The sequence below is a fragment of the Equus quagga genome, chromosome 18 (genome assembly GCF_021613505.1).
Source record: "Equus quagga isolate Etosha38 chromosome 18, UCLA_HA_Equagga_1.0, whole genome shotgun sequence".
Classification (NCBI taxonomy): Eukaryota; Metazoa; Chordata; class Mammalia; order Perissodactyla; family Equidae; genus Equus; species Equus quagga.
Window position 1 is genome coordinate 39,563,277 of NC_060284.1, and position 20,931 is coordinate 39,584,207.

The 20,931-nt window shown below is 37.3% G+C and overlaps 1 protein-coding gene across 3 annotated transcripts in view; it reads right to left on the reverse strand.

Annotated features, from left to right (window-relative positions):
* VAV3 (vav guanine nucleotide exchange factor 3) overlaps nt 1-20,931 on the reverse strand; it is a 350,711-nt gene that overhangs the window by 159,205 nt on the left and 170,575 nt on the right. For all 3 annotated transcript variants that reach the window (XM_046645400.1, XM_046645401.1, XM_046645402.1), the window contains exons 8-15: nt 19,691-19,794; nt 17,769-17,868; nt 13,742-13,837; nt 10,546-10,614; nt 8,659-8,745; nt 4,449-4,534; nt 2,720-2,852; nt 2,229-2,338 (exon numbers count right to left, since the gene is read on the reverse strand). In XM_046645400.1, the coding sequence (XP_046501356.1) occupies nt 2,229-2,338; nt 2,720-2,852; nt 4,449-4,534; nt 8,659-8,745; nt 10,546-10,614; nt 13,742-13,837; nt 17,769-17,868; nt 19,691-19,794 (785 nt within the window). The remainder of the gene's footprint in view (nt 1-2,228; nt 2,339-2,719; nt 2,853-4,448; nt 4,535-8,658; nt 8,746-10,545; nt 10,615-13,741; nt 13,838-17,768; nt 17,869-19,690; nt 19,795-20,931) is intronic.

Genomic DNA, 20,931 nt, shown 5'->3' on the forward strand with positions numbered 1-20,931 from the left:
TCCTGGAAGGCAGCAACTGCTAGTTGCCTGTAAGCAGCTGCTTGTCCCTTCTCCCTTGGTAAGAGAACATTGGTTTTTAGCCAGGCACAATCCTGCCTGGAATAAAGATTACATTTCCCAGGATCCCTTGTCAAATGTGGCCACATGACTAAGTTCTGGTCAGCATTATGTAACAGAAGTTTGTGGCATTTCTGCAAAGGATTCTTAAAAGTGAGCGATCACCTTCTGCTGCCTAGAATGTAGACTTTATTGCTGGGGCTCCAGCAGCTATCTTGGATGACAAGATGACCGATTTTGAGGATAGCAACCAAATGCTGATAATGGCAGAGCAGGAAGATCTGAGTCTGGGTCCCTAACAATCTCCCAGAGAGCCGCCATACCACCCCTTATCTACCTACCCTAGATTCTTTTACTTGAAAGAGATCTAAGCATCCATCTTGTCGAGTCTCTCTTATCCAGAGTTTGGCTGTTTGATTTATAGTAACTGAACAAAATATTAGCTGATAAGCCTATCATACAATCCAAGAGGCCTGCTTGGCTCTGGAACAGGAAATTTAACTTTCCTCCTCTGTAGAAATTCCTTCACTCATGTAAAGACTATAGAGCTGAAGAGAACCTATAAGAAAATAGCCTAGCATCCTTCCCAGCAAGAGCAAGGCTTGAGAGCAGCTCTGCCTATGCCCATTATCACCAACGCCAACATCCTGTCATTCCAGTTCTAACTGCTCAACTCCAAGTGCTGTCTATCACTTGAAACCTCACTAAAACAGTACATTAGGCTTATCATGTAACCCACTATCCATCAGTTGGACGGAGGTCATCAACATCGTCACCTGTGCCTGAAACCAAAGGGCTCCCTATAGTATAGCCACTGCATTAATGCACAAAACTACTAACCTCTTTTGTTTAATGACTGTAATCAATAACAACAAATTGTAAGAACTGTAATAGTATACGGGAAGATGCCCTCTGATTTTATAAGCACCCACAGATGAATAGGATCTTAAATGCAAAACAAGATTAATAATAGTGATAACAACAGATATCACTTACTGTCACTCCCATGTCACTGCTGTTGTACTATTTGGCTAGCATCCTGCCTGACATATATTACTTGGAATTCGAAATAAATATGCTTCCTATATTACAGAGGAGGAAACTGAGGCTCTGAGAGGTTAAATAACTTGGCTAAGACTATGCAGCCAGTTCATGGTTATAGCTGAACTCAGAACTGTCTACAAGCTTAAAAATATTCTGGTTGTACAATCGTGTCTCTCAAAATGTTAGCTTAAATAATCATAAGAAAATCCTTATTTTTCTCTCTTCAGAACTACAATAAAACATTCTAATCCCACCTGCATTTTACATTAACGTGAGCACTTCAAAACAAAGCAAAAGCAAAAATAGAAACCTGATGGAATTTGCCCACAAAGGGCAAATAATGCTAGAATACTAATGAAACAAATCACAAAAGTGTTTTTCTTAATTTGACCTTTTGCTAACAGTGTTAATTTGGGGTGACCTATATGTTTCACTAACAAGGGTCATTACGCACCTTTTAATCCATAAACATCAAAACTTAAAAGAAACCCCTATAATGACACGTTCTTGTGTAATTACATCTCTTTATGCCATTCCTTTTAAAACAGGTCTGATTTATTTCCCACCTCTCTGTTGAGCTCTTACTTCAATAAAAGAAAAGAACACAAAGAAATCAAGCCCTTCCAGCATTCATTGAAGACGTCAAGCAATTTACCCAGGATTCCAAGAATAAACGAGTTAAAAACAAACAGGGGGAAGAAATCAATCTTTCTGTGAAAAAGAAGATACGTCCATGTATGTACATATGTGTACGTATGTGTTTGGGGGGTATTTCTATTTAACTTAAAGATATATATAAAACATGGTAATTACATTAAAAGTTTATCATTAGAATAATCAATATTTTCATGAGCTGCTAAAAGCTAAAGAATTAAAAGCCCATGAGAAGAAAGTCAAACAGAAGGTTAGAGCTCCCTCTTTCTTTTTCTTGAAGAAATTCACCAAAACTGCTCTGCTAGGAGACAAAGTTATCAAGCAACCGCCTAGTAGCATTCATGCTCAGAGCAAAGTGTTTCTGCAGCCTCTCTCCAGGTGCCACAAGCAGGAGAGTACACTTAGTGGTAGTTCATTATTCACAAGAGATTTAACGAGTAGAAATAAGCACTTTTAAAAGCAGAAATACTCACAAAGCCATTTCAAACTGTTCCAGCCATTTTTTCTTTAAATCTTTTGTCTTGCAATAAAATTCTAACCCATTTTGTCCTTGGGTATGGATGAGGTAGAAGCCATAAGACCACTGTTAAAATTAATATTCCTCAGGTTAATATTTATCACTCATTAATAACATGATGTTTCCAAATTCACTAAAACACTACCATAATCATTCACAAACCTCTCACAACATTATCACTGTACAAATTGTGAACAATCAAGATTACTGTAGTCAACTTCATCTATATAACAATTTCTATGCCAAACGCATTTGTTTTGATCATTAAGGCATTAGAGATGATCATAACAGCTGTGGCAATGTCCAATTATTTCTCACAGAGGTTTGCTCCTAATCAATCTCTAGGAACAAAAACACCTGGATTGACAAGCCACCTCTCACATGAATGTATTAGCACACTTTCCCTGAATAAGACTAAATTACAGTTACTAATTTCCAAGAATTCACCTTTTTATTTTCTTTATCAGTTGTAGGATTGTTGGCTATTTTGTACTGCTGAAGATCTATTATTTCCTTCATTTCATAGTTATCGCCTTTCCTTTTACATACAATCACTGCCAAATCAAACAAGAAGATATGCCTGAGAGAGAAGGAGACAAAGGGAGAAAAGAGATTGATTGATTTAAAATGGTTTGGAAGCATGTATGTTAATTCTTCTCTGGTAAAATTTAACTAAACCAACCAAACATTTTTGCTTTGAGTTAAAGACAAAGGCAGTGCTGCGCACTGAAAAGAATGAACTCTGTGTATCCTGGCACTTCCCTCTACTAAATAGATGGCCTCACTGTACCTCAGTTTCCTCACTGAAAAAACAGACCAAATTATAATAAGAACGATATCCACACTGAAGAGGTGCTGTAAGGAACAGCTGAGATAAGCAGTAAAGCGTTTTCATGAGCAATTACTTTTTTCTGGTTTTAGTTTAAAAGCTGAACATTTACAGAAAAATATTAACGACAACAATAGCAGTTAAGTTCCACTGATGTTACTGGGAGTCAGCCAGAATGCCTTGAGCTGCGCTCATCCCCTTCACAAAGACGACTCACTGGACTTAAATCCCCAGGACCACGTGCGGAGGTGGGTATTATTATCAGCTTGATATTATTGGGGAGAATATTATCGGGGCTTAGAGAAGTTCGATAATTTGCTCAAGGTCACACTGCTAGTGAGGTGCAGAGCAAGAGTCACACTCGGGTCTAATTGTGGGGCCTGCGCTCTTCCCCTCTCTGCTGCTCCTCATCATTTAATAGAGCACCTGAAACACAAATCGAGCGATATCTGAGCAAAATGTAAACTAGAAGAATTATGGTTAAATTTGCATGTTGATATTTCTCTCCTTTCTTATTAAAAACAATGGAATTGGGGGAGAAAACAAACCTTTTAATCCTACCACCCAATACCAATACTTATATCTTTTCAAAAACTCTCATTGATAAACACACATACATTTTTTAAACAATGATAATGATAATGATACAGTCACATGGCTCTGATACTTGCATCACTGTCAAATCCTATTTTCCCTGAGAGGCTAAAAGGATCTCTCTCCCAGGAACTACCTGTAGAGCCTGGGTATCAAGGAGGAAGCAAGTGCTGATGCTGCCCCCTGCTGGCTGACTTTCTCATCTCCAAAGGTTCCAGAAAATGGCCATTTCTACCAAATGGATCAGTTTCACAATCATATATACATAATTAGGGACACCTGGTCAAGCTCACTCATCTTCATGGATTTCATCTGCAAGTTTCCTTCAAGAAAATCTCACTAAATGGTCATCATTTAGACTTCCTTTTTAGGACATTTTGTATTATTTCTAGTTATTTTAAAATGAATACCAAAAAAAAAAGAATGAAACAATGGTGTTTTTATGGTAATTATCTATTGCTACTTTATGTCTACTCTTATTTTAATGTGCACCTTTTTTTACTCTAGCCGACATTCTATATTTGCCAGTGCCTTCTCAAGCAATTAAACTTACACAAATCAACAGACATTAGAACCTAGAGGGAAATACTTAACTGCTCTATATGAGAAAACTTTAGAAAACCACAGATTGGTCTGTCCCCTTGTTTTTCTTCCTCTATTTCCCTCCTTTGTCCTGGAGGAATTGTTTTGAAGATTTTATCAATCTTCTGATACTAATTATTTTGAAAACAAGTATTGCTCCTCTTTTCTCACCTTTCTTGTTTTGTATGCTTGTCTAGAGTAGTTATCCGAATTTCACCATCTCCCTGAGGTCGTCCAAAAAGCAACACTGGTTGATTCTAAAATATAAAATGTACATGTCTCAGTTTTTCAGAAGCATATAAAAACAGAAATAAATATCAGTGAGGATATGTACTAGGGACATCTACCTTATTACATTACAAATTTTATCATTTTACATTTTTAGCATACTCACTCTACAGAGCTCAGGTCTGTATGATACATTTTCAAAAACAGTCTGTCCTTGGTCAGTCCAGGAGGTATACTGAGGACACTTAATTGATTTTACTTTTAACCCAACTGGGGAAGTTAGCTACCAAAAGAGAGAATTAATTGCAAGAATTCAAATCACAAGGAAGCTACAGCAACTAATATTTATTGAACATCCACTGTAATACGTATAGGAAAAAATGACACAGACCCTGCACCCATGGAACATACTGCCCCGTGAGGGGCAAATACTCACAGAAGTATATAATTACACATGTGCAATTGCCACGAAGGAGGAGCACAGGAAGCAAGCATAGCCAGGGAACCTAATTTGATCTAGGGAGTCAAGAATGGCTTCCCTGAGCTAAGATCTCAAGAATGAAAAGTTCTGATTTAATGATTAAAAATAATGAGCCATTTCCCCAGAGGTAGGCAATAACATTTTTTTTAAGTTATTTATGAGCATCTACTGTACAAGGTGCTAAGGAAAAAAAATTGACTGAAAATTATCACTAACATCTAGGAGATTACATTCTCATAAAGGAGATAGATACATATTTAACTACACTACAAAAAAAGTAGAGAAATAAAAATTCTCTATCAAAATCCCAATGATATTTTTTTCAGAAAAAGAAAATTTCATACGAAATATCACATGGAATCTCAAGGAAGCCTTAATACACAAAGCGATCTGGAAGAAGAACAAAGATGGGGTCTCACACTTCCTGACTGCAAAACTTATGACAAAGCTACGGTAACAAAAACAGTGTGGCGCCGGCCTGAAGACAGACTACTAGACCAATGGAATAGAACAGAACATGCAGATATAAGCCCTCACATATCCGGTCAAATGATTTTTGACAAGGATGCCAAGACCATTCAATGGGGATAGGACAGCCTTTTCAACAAATGATGCTGGGGAAACCGGATGTGCACAGGCACAGGAAGGAACTTGGACCCTTACCTTACACTGTATACAGAAATTAACTCAAAATGAATCAAAGAGCTGAAAATATAAAACTCAGAAGAAAACATAGGGGGAAAGGTTTATGACATTGGACCTAGTAATGATTTCTTGGATGTGACACTAAAAGCAAAGGCAACAAAAGAAAAGATTGATAAGTTGGACTTCATCAAAATTAAAAAGTTTCAGCTAAAGATACTATCAACAGAGTAAAAAGGCAATCCATAAAATGGGAGAAAATATTTGCAAAAAAAAATGTATGATAAGAATTGATACCTAGAATAAAGAACTCATATCTCAACAACAAAAAACAAACAACAGATTCAAAAATAGGCAACAGACTTGAAGAGACATTTCTCCAAGGAAGATATACGAATGGCCAAGAAGCACATGAAAAGATGTTTAATATCACTAATCATTAGGAAAATGCAAAATCAAAACCACAATGAGATACCACTTCACATCCATTTGGATGGATATTATCAAAAAAAAAAAAAAGAAAGAAAAGAACAAGTGTTGGCAAGGATGTGGAGACACTGGAATTCCTGTGCATTGCTGGTGGGAATGTAAAACGGTGCAGCCACTGTGAAAAACAACATGGCTATTCCTCAAAAAATTAAATATAGAATTACCATAAAATTGAGCAATTCCACTTTTGGGTATATAAGCAAAAAAAGTGAAGGCAGGGACTCAAACAGATATTGCTACACCCATGTTCATAGCAGCAATATTCACAACAGGGGGAAGCAACCCAAGTGTCCATAGACAGAAGAATGGATAAACAAAATGTGGGCTATATACAGTCAGTGTTATATTATTCAGCCTTAAAAAGGAATATCTTGAAAAAAAAAGACGACATTCTGACATGTGCTTCAAAATGAATAAACATTAAAGACATTATGCTAAGTGAGACAAGCCAGTCACAAAAGGACTAATATATATTGTATGATTCCTCTTACTCGAGGTACTCAGAGTAGTCAAATTCATAAAGACAGAAGGTAGAAGAGTGGTTGCCAGGGCCTGGGAGGAGGGGAAAATGGAGAGTTCGTGTGTAACAGGTACAGAGTTTCGGTTTTACAAGATGAAAAGAGTTATGGAGATGGATGGTGGGGATGGCTGCACAACAATATAAATGTACTTAATGTCACAAAACTGTAAGTTTAAAAATGGTAAATTTAATGTTATATATATTTTACCACAACAAAAAAACATGCCTAACAGCTATTCAGGCAACGTGCTACGGAATTACAAAGAGAAAGGATAACAGGAGATTAGGAAAAGGATTTATTTTAGTTGGACCTTGAAGGAATTCAATAGGAAATAATGGGAAAAGACATTCTAGGCTCTGACAAGTTTACCACCAAAGGCAGAGTGATAAAAATGTACGGCAAATGGGAGACCGCACAACACAGCAGGGTAGCTGCCATGTAAAGTACGTGGGCAGTTATTAACCGGATGAGTCCAGGAAAAGAGTTTAAGTCCACATCATTGAGGGCCTTAAATATCATGCTAAGGAATGTTCACTGAATCCTGAAGGCAACAGAAAATTTTGACAAGTTTGAGAAAGAGCGTGAATTGAGAAATTCACATTTTGGAAATGCAACTATAGGAAGAGATGATTAGAGGCTTCTGTGACTCGAAAGGTGGCAGATGAGGTCCTGGAATGGAAAAGTGGCTGTATGTGTGAAAAGAAGAAATAAGCTCAAGACGTTTCAGAGAAAGAAGTAATAAAACTGCTCTGCCAAGAAAAGTATCTTAAAATCCATTCATTTATCCCTATTTTCACTGCCCATAGCTTAATCCAGGCCTCCAACATCTCTCTCTTGAAATCACCTCAACAACTTGCTGACTGGCCTGCCGCTAAATGGGTTTTCTTTCTTTTTTTTTTTTTTTTTAAAGATTGGCACCTGAGCTAACAACTGTTGCCAATCTTTTTTTTTTTTTTGCTTTTTTTCCCCAGAATCCCCCCAGTACATAGTTGTATATTTTAGTTGTGGGTCCTTCTAATTGTGGCATGTGGGACGCCACCTCAACGTGGCCTAATAAGCAGTGCCATGTCCACCCCGAGGATCCAAACGGGTGAAACCCTGGGCCACCGAAGCGGAGCGCGCGAACTTAACCACTTGGCCAAGGGCCGGCCCCCTAAATGGGTTTTCTTGAAATGTAAATCAGACTGTGAAACTGATAAAAACCTTCCACTGGCTTCCCACTGCAATCACAGTAAAAGCACAACTCAGCGCCATGGCCTCGAGGCTGGGGGTGCACAGCTCTCCTGCCTACCTCTCCCACTTCAGAGCCCACCATTCTTCCTTTCACTTCCAATTGCCAGCCACCCTAGCCCTTCAGCTTCTTGAACCCCCCCGGCTCTTGCCTATCTCTGGGCATTTCACTTGCCATAGGTTCTGCCTGAATCCTCTCCCCGCAGATCTTTATGCCACTGGATTTTTTTCTGATTCTTCAGGTTCAAGTGGCAAATGACTGAGAAGGACTTTGTCTAACCATCTTATCTAAACCAGGACTCCCCTTATTATCCTCTATTACAGCAGCTCACTCACAGCACTAGTCTCGAGATGGCATTTTTACTGTCTCCTCAACCATGACCATGCTGTTCACAGCTATAGATTCAGTCCCAGGCAAAACGTCTGGCACCCAGTAGTTACCCAATAAATATACATTAAATAAATAATAAACAGGAATCAGCTGTGAGTATGTATGAGGGTGAGGGGAAGAAAAGAAAAAAATGGACTTCAATGTTTGGAATTTGGACTGCTGGGGGAAGAGGCACACTGTGATTAAGGTGAGAGTGACAAATGATGGCAGAAAGTCCCTGGACAATGATATGTCACAGGTGCCACTAGATGTCCAAGTGACTGCTGCCAAATAGAGGAATAGGTAAAAGGCTGGAACAACAGAAACGTGAAGGTAAACTTTCTTTTCTTCAAAAACAACTCCTAAAATGTCTCCTGATTTGTGGGTGAGGGGGAGTTGGATGGAAGCATAATTACATACCAAATTTTCTATAGATAACTGAAACTGTTTAATTTCACGAAGGGTCTCATTATCTCTCTTCACTTCATTCACATATTGTGCCAAATCCTAAAGGATGAAGAGAAGGGTACAAAAAGAAGGCACAATAAGATTGGAGAAGAGATGAGAACTGTTTGAAAGAAAACACGTCATTAATTTCATTAGTGGTAAATGGAACCACCACAACTTTTCAATGACAATACAATGGATCCCCAATCCATCAAAGCTGCATCTCAAAAGCAATTTTAAAATGTCTGGGGTACAGCTGGGAAGACTGAAGAGTTGTCATTTACCACACCCTTGAGAAGAATAAGGATAAAAAGTAAACAAAATATGCCACTAGGCAGAACAACAAAACGGAAACTAGGTCAGGAGAATGTAAATTCCAAACACATTAATAACCGACCTCTAGAGAATTACATTTTTACCTGGGTTAGAATAAGGGCAATCAGGAAGGATTAGCAGGGAGAAAAAGTAACTAGAAGTCAGACAATGAATCTAGCAGGACTGTTTTCTGCAACCAGTTAGTATCTTAGTTCCTGAGAGCATTCAGTCCAGGAAGCCAGCTCAATTTTAAAGAGCTAATAAAGGAGAAGTGAAGGAGACAGAGAGAAACTAAAGAGCACAAAAATGAATTCAAGTGAACTAACAATGCTGGCCGTGTTTCTCCATGTGCCTTCACCTATTTTAAACTGTCTTTTCTCATATTTGAGGAAACATTAGCTAATCTTTCCATACTGTAACTAGCTATTTTTATTATATGTGCTCTAGATTTTCCTGTTTTCTGGGTTTTCTTTTTTCTCTACCCTCTCAAATTTATCTGCAACCGTAGGAGCAGAACTCTGACAAAAAGCAGGTCCTTACTTTGTTCTAAATGAAAGCCTGAGTTTTCATAGGATGTATCTATAAATGATTTCTTTAAAAAGTGGAAAGTTGGTCTGATTTTTTTATAATAATAAATAATTGTGTGATGTTTCCTGACAGGCCACTAAAATCAGCTAAAGTAGCAGAGCTAACACTGAAATGGGCACAGAGACACATAAGTAAGTATGCATTGCTCTGAGCAGAGTCACATTGGCATTTTGTATGGTATAAAAACTGACTAATTTTGATTTCTAAATTTGAATGGGATTAATTCCATGTACATTTTTATAGTAGGTAGGTTTTATAAACTGGCTTAACGACTGTTAATATTGAGTACACATATATACCACAAAAAACAAAACTAAAAATATCTGCCTATGTTTTAAGTTAGGGCCAATTTTAAGTTAGGGGCAAATATTATCTCTTTCAAAGTCCAAGTCCACCGTAACGTGGAAATTGGGATTTTATAGATTGCTAAATATGTTCAAAAAGTCTGCCTTTACCTACTCGTAGTTCTTGATTTTCAGATTTGCCTGAAAGTAGAAACCCAAACTGAAATCCACTTGTGTTGACGCACAGCATCCATAAAGCTAAACCTGGCAGATACCCTCACTTGAGGAAAGAAGTCACACCAGTGTTCTGTGTCACCAGCTGACCTGGTGCTCATGAAGCCAACAGCTTTCTATTAGTAACCGTACAAAGTATGTAAAATAAAATCGTTATGTTAAATCATTCCTGGTGGTTATGAAAGTTGTCATGTTATTCATAAATAAGAAAAGTTATTTTAATATACCTCTTGGTTTTATGTGTTTCGGTCTAACAAATCCATGCAAGGATACCTATTTCAGTTAAAAATGTCTAGCTCTCCTGATCAAAAACAAAATTATACAAATACTTATATGCATAATATATTAGCACATCATACATAGATAGTAACAGTTTGTATTCTATTGTTTTGAGGCAAGAATAAAAAATACAGACAAGATAATGATATGTCTGCCTTACCTTCATTGCATCGAGAGCCAGTTTCAGATTCGCCTTCTCCACAGGATCAGTGGTATGTTTGACCAGCTCCTATTTGGAAGATATAGTGGAGTACTACTTTTGACAAATTAAAACCAAAACTTACAAAAGAAAACATTTAAAAAATAAACCATTTTTATCCTTATCTGCATCACAATGTGATAAATCTAATGTAACTAGGCTCTATTTTCATCAAAATTTTCAATCTGTAAGAAGACCAACTAGATACCAAAAGAGCCTGAGACAATGGTTGGAAACATTTTCCTTTCAAAGACGAACCCAATTCTATCCCCCATCATTACAGGAACCCTCTCCCGAAATGTTAGGAAAGATCCCCTCATTGCCAGTTGAACTGATACTTTTCACTCTTTATCAAGCTTGGCTTCTCTACGGCTTTTGATTCTGATGACTACACCTCTCCTTTGGCTTCAGGGACATTAGGATCTTCTGTTTGTTGCTGTTATGGTTGTTTGTTAGTTTGTTGTTCTGCCTATCCATCCATCTTTCATACTTCTTTCTTTATTGCACCTTAGAAAGTTATTGTTCCCTAGATTTTCACCTTAGTTTTCTGTTATTCTTATTTTACATACTCTGCAGATTCTATCATAACCCTTGCCACAATGTCAACTATCACCTGAGACAATCACTCTGTAATGAATGTGCTCAACTCAGAACTCATGCCTGAGTCTCAGACTCATCTGTCCAATGAAATAGCTCTACCTATTAGAACTAATAGTATCTCATAAACCTCTCCAATTCAACATGTCCAAACTTAATGCATCTTCACTCACAATTCTACTCTTGTTCCTGTTTATGTTTTATTGAATGATGGCACTTTCATCAGTGTAATGATGACCTGAAAGGTGCCCAAGGTGTCCGAGACACCCCTCTCTCTCCCCCGTCACTATGTTCTGGTGACAGTAACCCTGACCGTTCCCTTGAAACCATCCTTACTGCCCTACCTTGGTTCAGATTGTTACTCTTTTCAAATGGGTCTTTATAATAGGCTCCTGATTGATCTTCTGACTTGCAGTCTCTCCTCACTATAATCTATTCAGTCTATCGACATCAGAGTTAGGTTTCTAAATTGTAAATCAGATCTTGTCTCTACCCTATTTAGACTTCTGTGATGCCCACAAAAGTTTCAGGTTGTTATCCATACCTCTTAGACAGACCCTTCAGGATCTAAATTGGGTAAACCTCTCCCAACTTCTCTCTCCACTTCCGCCCAAACAATCTATAGTCTATTCATATTAGATTAACTGCAATTCTCAAAATAGTTCTAGTATCTGACCCCATTAGGCATGCTGTTTTCTCTTAGAAAGCCCTTCCCCTCTCTGATCCACCTGTCAAACTCTTAGTCTTCCTTCAAAACCCAGTTCAAGAATCATTCCTCTGTGAAGCTTTCTATGACACAGAGGCCTCTACTCAAGTCCCCAGCCTCCTTAGGCATAATTAACTAAGCCTTTATTTGTCCCCTCTGCATATCTATCACATTGCGTTGTACTTGGCAGCTTACATTTCATTCTCCCCATCTAAACAGTGCACTCCTCCAGGGCCTAGGGGCTATTTTACAACACATGTGCCTAATACTGTGTGTGGTCCAGGGGAGTCACTCAAAACTCTTGGCTGAATTCAATACCAGTAGTGTTTCTGGTCATAAATAGGACCTACAGACATCAAATCTGTTACATATAATAAACTCGTCAAAGTTATATTCTTTTATTTCTATTTTTACTCTCTTTATTAAATAGTAATAGCAAATTATTCTCAAACTTTCAAACTCCCCACTATAAAATATTCTAATTTTATAAGCCTGTGCTTTCAAATCATAAAGCCTTTCAAAAATGATTTCCCCACTAAAATCTAGAAGTAGGAAATGTTCAAATTCATATCACATTTATTCAAATTTCTAAACATCAGACAAATAAATTCTACTCTACACTATTTCAAGATGGAAAAACATTTCTAGAATTTTTATCTGTATGTAGTGCCCCAAATAAAATTTTTCCTATTTTAAAAAATTATCATGAAACCAAACATAATTTTGAAATTTAAAATACGAAACAATCCAAGAGGAATTAGGAAAAAAAGTCTGTGGCATTTCAAAAAGCTAAAGTCCTATTTTATACTTTTATAAGTCTGTCTAAAGCCTTAGAAGTGACCAAAATAGATGCTGCTGGAAAACTGCACCTTCTAAATTCTTCAATTGATATCTGACTATACCAAAGTTACAAAATAAATTATCTTTTTTTGGACACGTTTTTCGTTCCATGACGTCTTAGAAACTGATTGCCTATGTCTTATTACTTTTTCATAAAATCCAATTGGATTAAGTTGCTTCGAGTTTGAGTCTCATAAACGTTTTAATGCATTTTTAAGGAATAATCAGGGTCTGAATTTTTCTGATTTCTCAGTAGAACAAAAATAGAGATGACTAATAATTTTGTGGCTACAGTTCAAGAAATTTAATATACAAGATGTACAAAGCACAGCAGACTCAAAATTATATTTCACGTACAGGTAGCAGATCTTTTTAAAGTGACATCTCACAAGCATCAGCGGAGTTGACAGACAGACATTTCTTTGGAGCAGAACTAATGAGTCTCCTGGTACAGCTATCAAATTAAATTTATAAGACTCTCCACCCTCATTAGAAGACTAACCGTGGAAACCATAAGCTTTGGGGTTATAACAAGAATCACTTCAAAATAAATGTAGTCTTATTGTAATTCACTATAGCAGAACACAACCCAGAATGTGTCACAATTCTCTTTAGTTTATGGTTGTAAGGCAAAAAGTCTAACACAATTAACCTAACAAAATTCAAGTGTGTCGCAACACTGAGATTCTAATAAATGATTAATGCTCACTACAGAGGACTTAGTTGAAGGGATCTTTTTATTTGTTTTGCCTTGCGTTTTAATTCTTTTAAAGACAGTTCTGTTGGAAGGACACAAAATGTGACTTTGTAGAAAATACAGAATCATCATTGCTGATAGGAAGAAAAAGTTTCCAGCTCTTCTGTTATTTCCCACTTAGCTGTACTAATAAGTGAAAATTGTAAGGGGATAGAGCCCCAAACGTGGAGCCTGTGGAGCATAGCTGATGCTTCATTAATATTTTGTTGAATGAATAAATGAACAAATAAACAAACAAACAGCGTTAAGTTACATACCTGGAGGAGAAGGTGATACTTTAAAACACGTTGCATAGGAACCACAAGCAAATCTCGAAGAGTGAATTTCCCATTATTTGCTCTTTTGGAACATTCCTAATGAAATGTTTTTTAAAAACTTCTTTTAAAAGTTTTGTTAGTTTCATCAAAGGCAGTCATAAAACAAAATGCAGAAAGGCCTTTTGCAATAAAAGATGCAAAAGCCATAAACAACACTGTTATTATATAATAAATATTTTGTTGTTTTCCTTAACAATCCTCCTTTCTAAAAAATAGAAAGTATCTTTAATTAAAAACCAAGGAAACAAACAAATCTTGTAGCATTTCAACCCTAAATAGGACTCCATAGTAGAACTATTTTATGCATGAAGATTACTTTCTGTAGTGGCCCTCCAAGGTCTTCCTCCACTTACCCTCCTAGCTCTACCTTCCACCAATCTCCCCTCGTGGGCCTGTGGACCAGGCATCAACAAGAAGGCCCTACTCATCAAACCTGCCATGTGCCTTTCCCACCATCATGCCTTGGTTTGTTCAGTTTCCTTCAAATCCCATGTGCTTTGTCCAGTTTCCAGCAAAATTCATCATCCTCTTGAATAACTATACTTCTAGGCTTTTAGTAATAATCCCAATCAAAATTATGCTCTCTCTCTCTGTGCTTTGTGGGTCTTTTAGTTATTGTATATAATATCTTCCCCAATATATAATATCTTTTATCCCTCTAAGAATCTAGTATTTGCTTAAAAAATATTTACCTGCATGAAATGGAATGACTGACTGAAAATTTGCTAACGTATAACCCTACTACTGGATTCAAAGTTGTAAAATCCTCAGATTTTATTTTTTTAATCTCACACTCTTCTTTCTTAAAAGTTCATCTAAAAATAGTATTGATCTGTTCACTCTTTTGACATTAACTATGACTTTGAGGCAAGTACTTTGAATTTGAAGTGTCAGCCTGAATTTAAATCAAGTTTGGCTAACTCTTGGCTGTGTCACCTTGAACAAGTTCCTTTTCTAATTTTATGGTTTCTCACATATCTGTGGTCTAGTCCAAAAAAAAAAAAAAAAGCAATGAAGTTCCATAAAAATATTATTATTAGCAAGCAACTTTGAGCCCAAAAGCCTCAGACAATTGCACATCCCAGACCAAGGAATTTTCCAGCTCATGGAAGGAGTTGTGTTCAAGAAGATACTCCTTTGTTCGTGAGTTTGTTTCCCCTTTGCCCACACCTAGCTTTCCTGGCACATGGAAGGATGTGTTATCAGAAGCTATAAAGCAAACACCATTAGCTCTAATGACCATAGTGACTTAACGAGTGCCTGACTACAGCTCTTAAGCAAGAAGAACTGGGGACACATCTTGACATGTTAGTTCATGTCTTGTCAATTGCTGCAATTCACTGGAAGGATAACTATTTCAACTGACTTCTTTCTTCTACAGATTGTAGAAAGTTCTGGATCATGGGTCTCAAATAGGAGGTTAAACTGTTATCACTATTGTAATGAATGGGTCTCATCTTTCCAGCTGCATTTTAAACTTCTTGGAATTAAAGTTGTATCTTACACTTCTTATACCAAGCCTTCTTAACACAGTGTTAGAAACAAAAATGTCATACATTTAAAATTCACCTTGCTATATTATGAATTCAGTTTAAAACTGTTAGGGACAAAATTACTTCCTTTAATTTCTAAGTTATAGGCTCAGGAAGTAAAGAAACTAACGTTACTGGCATTTCCTAAAACTGGGGGGCCTGAGACTGAGGTGTAAAATTCTTACTAGTATCGAAAATAAATAAAGGGTAGAAATGATTCTTTGAAAACATCCATTCACGTGCCTAGCCTAAACTCCACTTCTAATTGAAAAGAAAATCAAATGGAATAGGGATGAGCCAGCTTACCGGGCAAGACAAAGAGATTCTATTATCCTTCACCCCATGTTATTTTGGTTCCAAAGAAGAGAAGAAAAAAAAATCAACAAGAGCAAAAATAACCACAAAACAGAAGACAGGAAGGAGGCAGAGAGGTACCAAGAATAGCAGCTTTCCGCCCATCATGCTGCGAATTGCAGAGTACGGTTCCAGCAACCACATATATGATCATGGTCCCATAAGCCCATGCAGTGGTGGTACTATATGGAGTATCATATAGTAGGTGGTATACTTACTTACTAAGTATAATACCATATAGCCTAGGTATGTAGTAGGCTATGCCCTCTAGGTTTGTAGAAGGACACTTTATGAAGGACACACAATGACAAAATCGCCTGACACATTTCTCACAACATATCCCCATTGTTAAGTGATGCATGACTGTACTTCCAAATCAGGCAAGTGGTCAGAGGTAGGAGCCTTTCAGATGAGGAAAGGACAGCCAGCAGCACCCCGCCCCAAGCCTGAGGTCCTCTCTTTCCGTAAGACTGATAGTGACTGCACAAACTATGTACCTAAAGCCTCAGAGAATGGTCAGGGGGCAGGACTTTGACAGTGACTCTGAAAGAAGGGAGAGGAACATACAAACAGTGCTGAGAATATAATGGAGGGCTGGTTGACAACTTGCTGACTCCTGTCTTGAGCCAGAATTTTATATATTTGTTAAAAAAAAAAAAAATGCTTTAATGATAGCTCTATCAGGAACTAATTGCGTAAGTTGTAAAGTTTTATCTTACCATCATATCTTAATTTGAGTCAAGGTGGCTCATAGTTCTACACTTAAGAGGTTCTATTCTCCAAAGAGGGGCAGGAACCCTTTACACTAACAAGGCTGTCAGGATGTTATTTAGTGGTGAGTCAAACCATCTTCAAACATAGGGCCGCTTCATCAAAGGGTTGTTAAGAGGTAAGGAAAAAAGATCCATGACAAAGAGTCAGTACACTACTTGGTAGCCTGTTGATGTGCAAACTTTCTAACCAATAGTTCCCCTTTGTTATGAGTTATGAAATCACCCCAGATATGCTAAAACAATGAAGGGGTTCTGATTTGAAAATCATCTGCCTCTTTTCTTCCCTGTTCGTCCTCTGATCTCAGTGCTAAACTGAACAAAGAGCAGCAAAGGGGACACTCAAGGGCCAGCTAAGCCACACGCAGTCATTTCCGAGTTGACTCTATACCTCTACCTGAAACTTCAGAAAATCCAAACATATGGATAATACATTTGAGATAATTCATAAAACATATAATCATTTTTCAAAAGTTCTTTGAAAGTGCAAACTCTTCTTGTGAAAAAAAAAATGATGTTCAAGAAAAATGACAATAGTTTCCAGACTTATTTTCCATTGCTACCATGTGCTCTGTTCACACTGGCCTACTCCCCATTTCTCAAACTTTCCCGACTTTTCTGGTCAAGACATAACAATTTCTCCAGAATGCTCTCCCTGTAATCTCATCTGTCGAGACTCACCCCATTCTTCAGTGACCTAACTCAAGTAATACCTCTTCAGAGAAATCTTCTACATTTTCCCTATCCTGAAGTGATCACTCAGTCTTACCCACGGAGCCCTGTCAACCAGTGCTCGTCACATACTACTTAATCTTATGATGTTTGTGTCTGTCGTCTTCCTTCTTATGAGCAACAGCCATACATTTTTATACGCCTGACCTTAAATGTCTTATATTTTTAACAAACATTTTAAATTTACATATACATTATCTTACATATATCTTATTCCTCCTGCACCTCTTACTACCTAGATGACCCTGGTCAAATTACTCATAACCTCTCTGAACCTTGGCTTTCTCATTCATCAGCTAAGAAAATTAATTGTATCTATCTCACAGAGTTCTGAGAATCTAATGAGACAATGCATGGACAACAGAGAGCCGTAAGTCTTAAATTTTACTATTGTTATTATTATTATTACCATATCATTATTTTATAGAGCTATCTATTAAAATATTTTATAAAACTGACTTGAAATTAAATTGTGAATACACTGGGAAGTTTACGGTTGCATTGATCATGAAAAGGAATATAATTGCTTTTAGTTTTATTTTACGTTATTTCATAAACTAACAAAAAATAAACAGGCACCTCTAATTTCAGTTTGACATCTTCTTTTGTCTTAGAAATGTAGTCTAAACTAGAGATGGCCGACTCCACTCCACTGCAGTACTGCCCATAAATAACCAACCTGAAAAGGAAGAAGAGAGGGAGGAATCTGTAGGGCGAAAAACCAGTAATGAAGTGGAAGGGGAAAGAGGCAGAATTTCTATCTTTCTAAAACCACAGTTAGGGAGAATCAGACAAATCTTACTTGTCCTGCAGCTCTAACGACCTAGGTAACCCTGGGCAAATTACTCACATCTCTGAACCTCAGCTTTCTCAGTTCTTTTTAAGACACATCACACATCCAGTCATAGAATGAAGGTCACTCATACTTATGGTATAAAAAAATGACTAATTTTGATTTCTAAATTTGAATGGGATTAATTCCATGTACATTTTTATAGTAGGTAGGTTTTACAAATTGGCTTAATGACTTTTAATATTGAGTACACATATACACCACAAAAACAAAACTAAACATTTCTGTTTAAGTTCCTATTAGAGATCAACTTTTTACTGTTAATTCACACTCAGGTACAGTTTTATTTTATACTCTAATTTTATTGTAATCACTACTTATGACTCTACTCAATAATAAACTTCCTACACCTTCCTACTTTTTAATTAAGGAAAATACATTATTTGAAAAGTGGGGATGAGAAGCCTGAACAGTACTGGATAGAAGATAACTCACATTGCATGGAGTTAAGCTTGCTTCAGGAAGGCTATCTCTGGAGTAATACAGATATTTTGCAAAGAGGCTGGGTACTTTATTGCTTCTTTTACCTCTCCTTTTGGAAAAAACTACTAATAAGTTAATGTTTATCTCATTGTTGATGCAAAGCAATTCCTTAGCCACTTCTTAGTCAGTACTAGGAACTATAGCGCCTGATTTAAAAAGACAGAACTATATTTTTTCCCCCAAGAAAGATTAGCCCTGAGCTAACATCCACCGCCAATCCTCCTCTTTTTGCTGAGATTGGCCCTGAGCTAACATCCATACCCATCTTCCCCTATTTTAGATGTGGGACACTTGCCACACCATGGCTTGATAAGCAGTGCTTAGGTTCGCACCTGGGCTCTGAACCAGCGACCTCCAGGCGGCCGAAGCAGAGTGCGCAAACTTAACATGGGCCAGCCCCGAGAGAACTATATTTTAAATGAAATTCCTTGGTACTTTAATTCATTTGAGTTGTTCAGAAGATGTTTTTCAAACTTAGAAAGGGAAACTGACTTTACCTGTGAATCTAATACTCCAAAATAGAGAATTATAAAATATTAGAGTTGGAAAAAGCACTAGGTACCAGCTAATCTACATCTAACATTTACAAGATGGAGAAAAGGATGCTGCTCAGAGAGTTAAAATGACTTCCTGCAAACTACAGAAGTCAAGGGTGACAGGGTCTGTAAAAGAACCTACACCTTCTGATTGGCAATGCAGAAGTCTGGATGCCTTTTTTTTTTCACTTTTTTTTTTTCTGATATACATATAGAGCTCAAACTACCACCCTGAGATCAGCTGTCCCATGCTTTTGCTACTCTCTAAGTAGTATCATTTTTTTTTTCTTTTTGAGGAAGATTAGCCCTGAGCTAACTGCCGCCAATCTTCCTCTTTTTGCTGAGCAAGGCTGGCCCTGAGCTAACATCCGTGCCCATCTTCCTCTACTTTATATGTGGATGCCTACCACAGCATGGCTTTTGCCAAGTGGTGCCATGTCTGCACCCAGGATCCAAACCGGCAAACCCCGGGCTGCTGAGAAGCGAAACATGCCAATTTAACCACTGCGCCACTGGGCTGGCCCCCTAAGTAGTATCTTAATTAACAGTAATAATAGCTACTTATGAGCAATTTTGATACTAACCTTCACTATAATTACAAACTAATAGCCACAAAATTTAAAAGTTACCTTTCCTTGTAGTTAATGAAAACTTGATACAAGTTCTGGTCATTTTTATTTACAATGGAATCATGAATCTCTTGCATTAGGTTCCGATGAACTTTTACAAGTTCCTTAGAAAAGAAAATAATGTCAAAGAAAATTAGGAATCAGAACCAAAAAAGCACCCCAAACCCAGAATCTCTATTGTGGATAGACTTGCCATTCAAGGATATGCTGAATGCTCTGAATATATTAACCTTATCCATCAGTAGAGAGAGGAGGACGACGATGGGGAGGCGAGGGAGAGAAGACAGAGAATGAAGGGAAAAAGGGAAGAAGGAGAAGGAAAGGAAGAGAGAGAGGGAGAGAGAGACAGGCCATGTGCATGGGAAACAGCAATTTCAGATCTGACTTGAAGTGTCAGTGTCCTGTGAAAAAAGAAATTATCTTACCAGTTATTAAAGGGTCATTTATTCCTTGTATAAAAATATGTACAGCTCATTTTCATTTTATAATCAGTTTAAATTTTTAAATAAAACTATCCAAGTGCTTAATGTTTTATTGACAGGATCAAGTAATGATTCATGTCCTCGGGACATAAAAATGTAGATTTGTACTTTGGTCAATTAGTGGTGTCCTGGCGCTAAACTAACAATAATCAGACTAAATTACTTGAAACCAGACAACTAATGGTATCAATAAGGAGCAAGTAAATTGTATGAGGCAGTTTATTAGAGCAACTCAACAGTCAGAATTTCACATTTTTCCTGAAAAGCAAGTAATTTTCAGTCAGGCAGTAAATATATGTCACAACCAGGAAATGAGGAAATTCAAATCAAGGTGCCAATTCTCCCATTATCTCTTCACGTGTACCTTAGAGCACACACTGATGTCACAGCATGCCCTTTCGTTAGTAGGGAAGAAATGATACATGACTATGTTGACCCTGTCACTTTGTTGAGAAGCATAAAAAAAGCCATAAGAATAAGCACTGTCAAGTTGTTCCTAAGTTACAGTGACCATATTTAGGGGGTTCAAGATCTTCATCTTCCTAGAATGTGCAGTTTGCTTTATGCTATCTGATATTTATGATCTTTTTCCTCCTGCTATGTTACAAGGCAATGGGAATGTCTTCATTTAGCCAAAATCAGGGACAAGGACAACATATCACAGCCAACCAACTGGTGTACATCAGCACTGAATATAACAGAATCAAAATATTAGGGACCTTTCAGGTGATACAAGCAAGCCTGTACATCAAAGCTTAT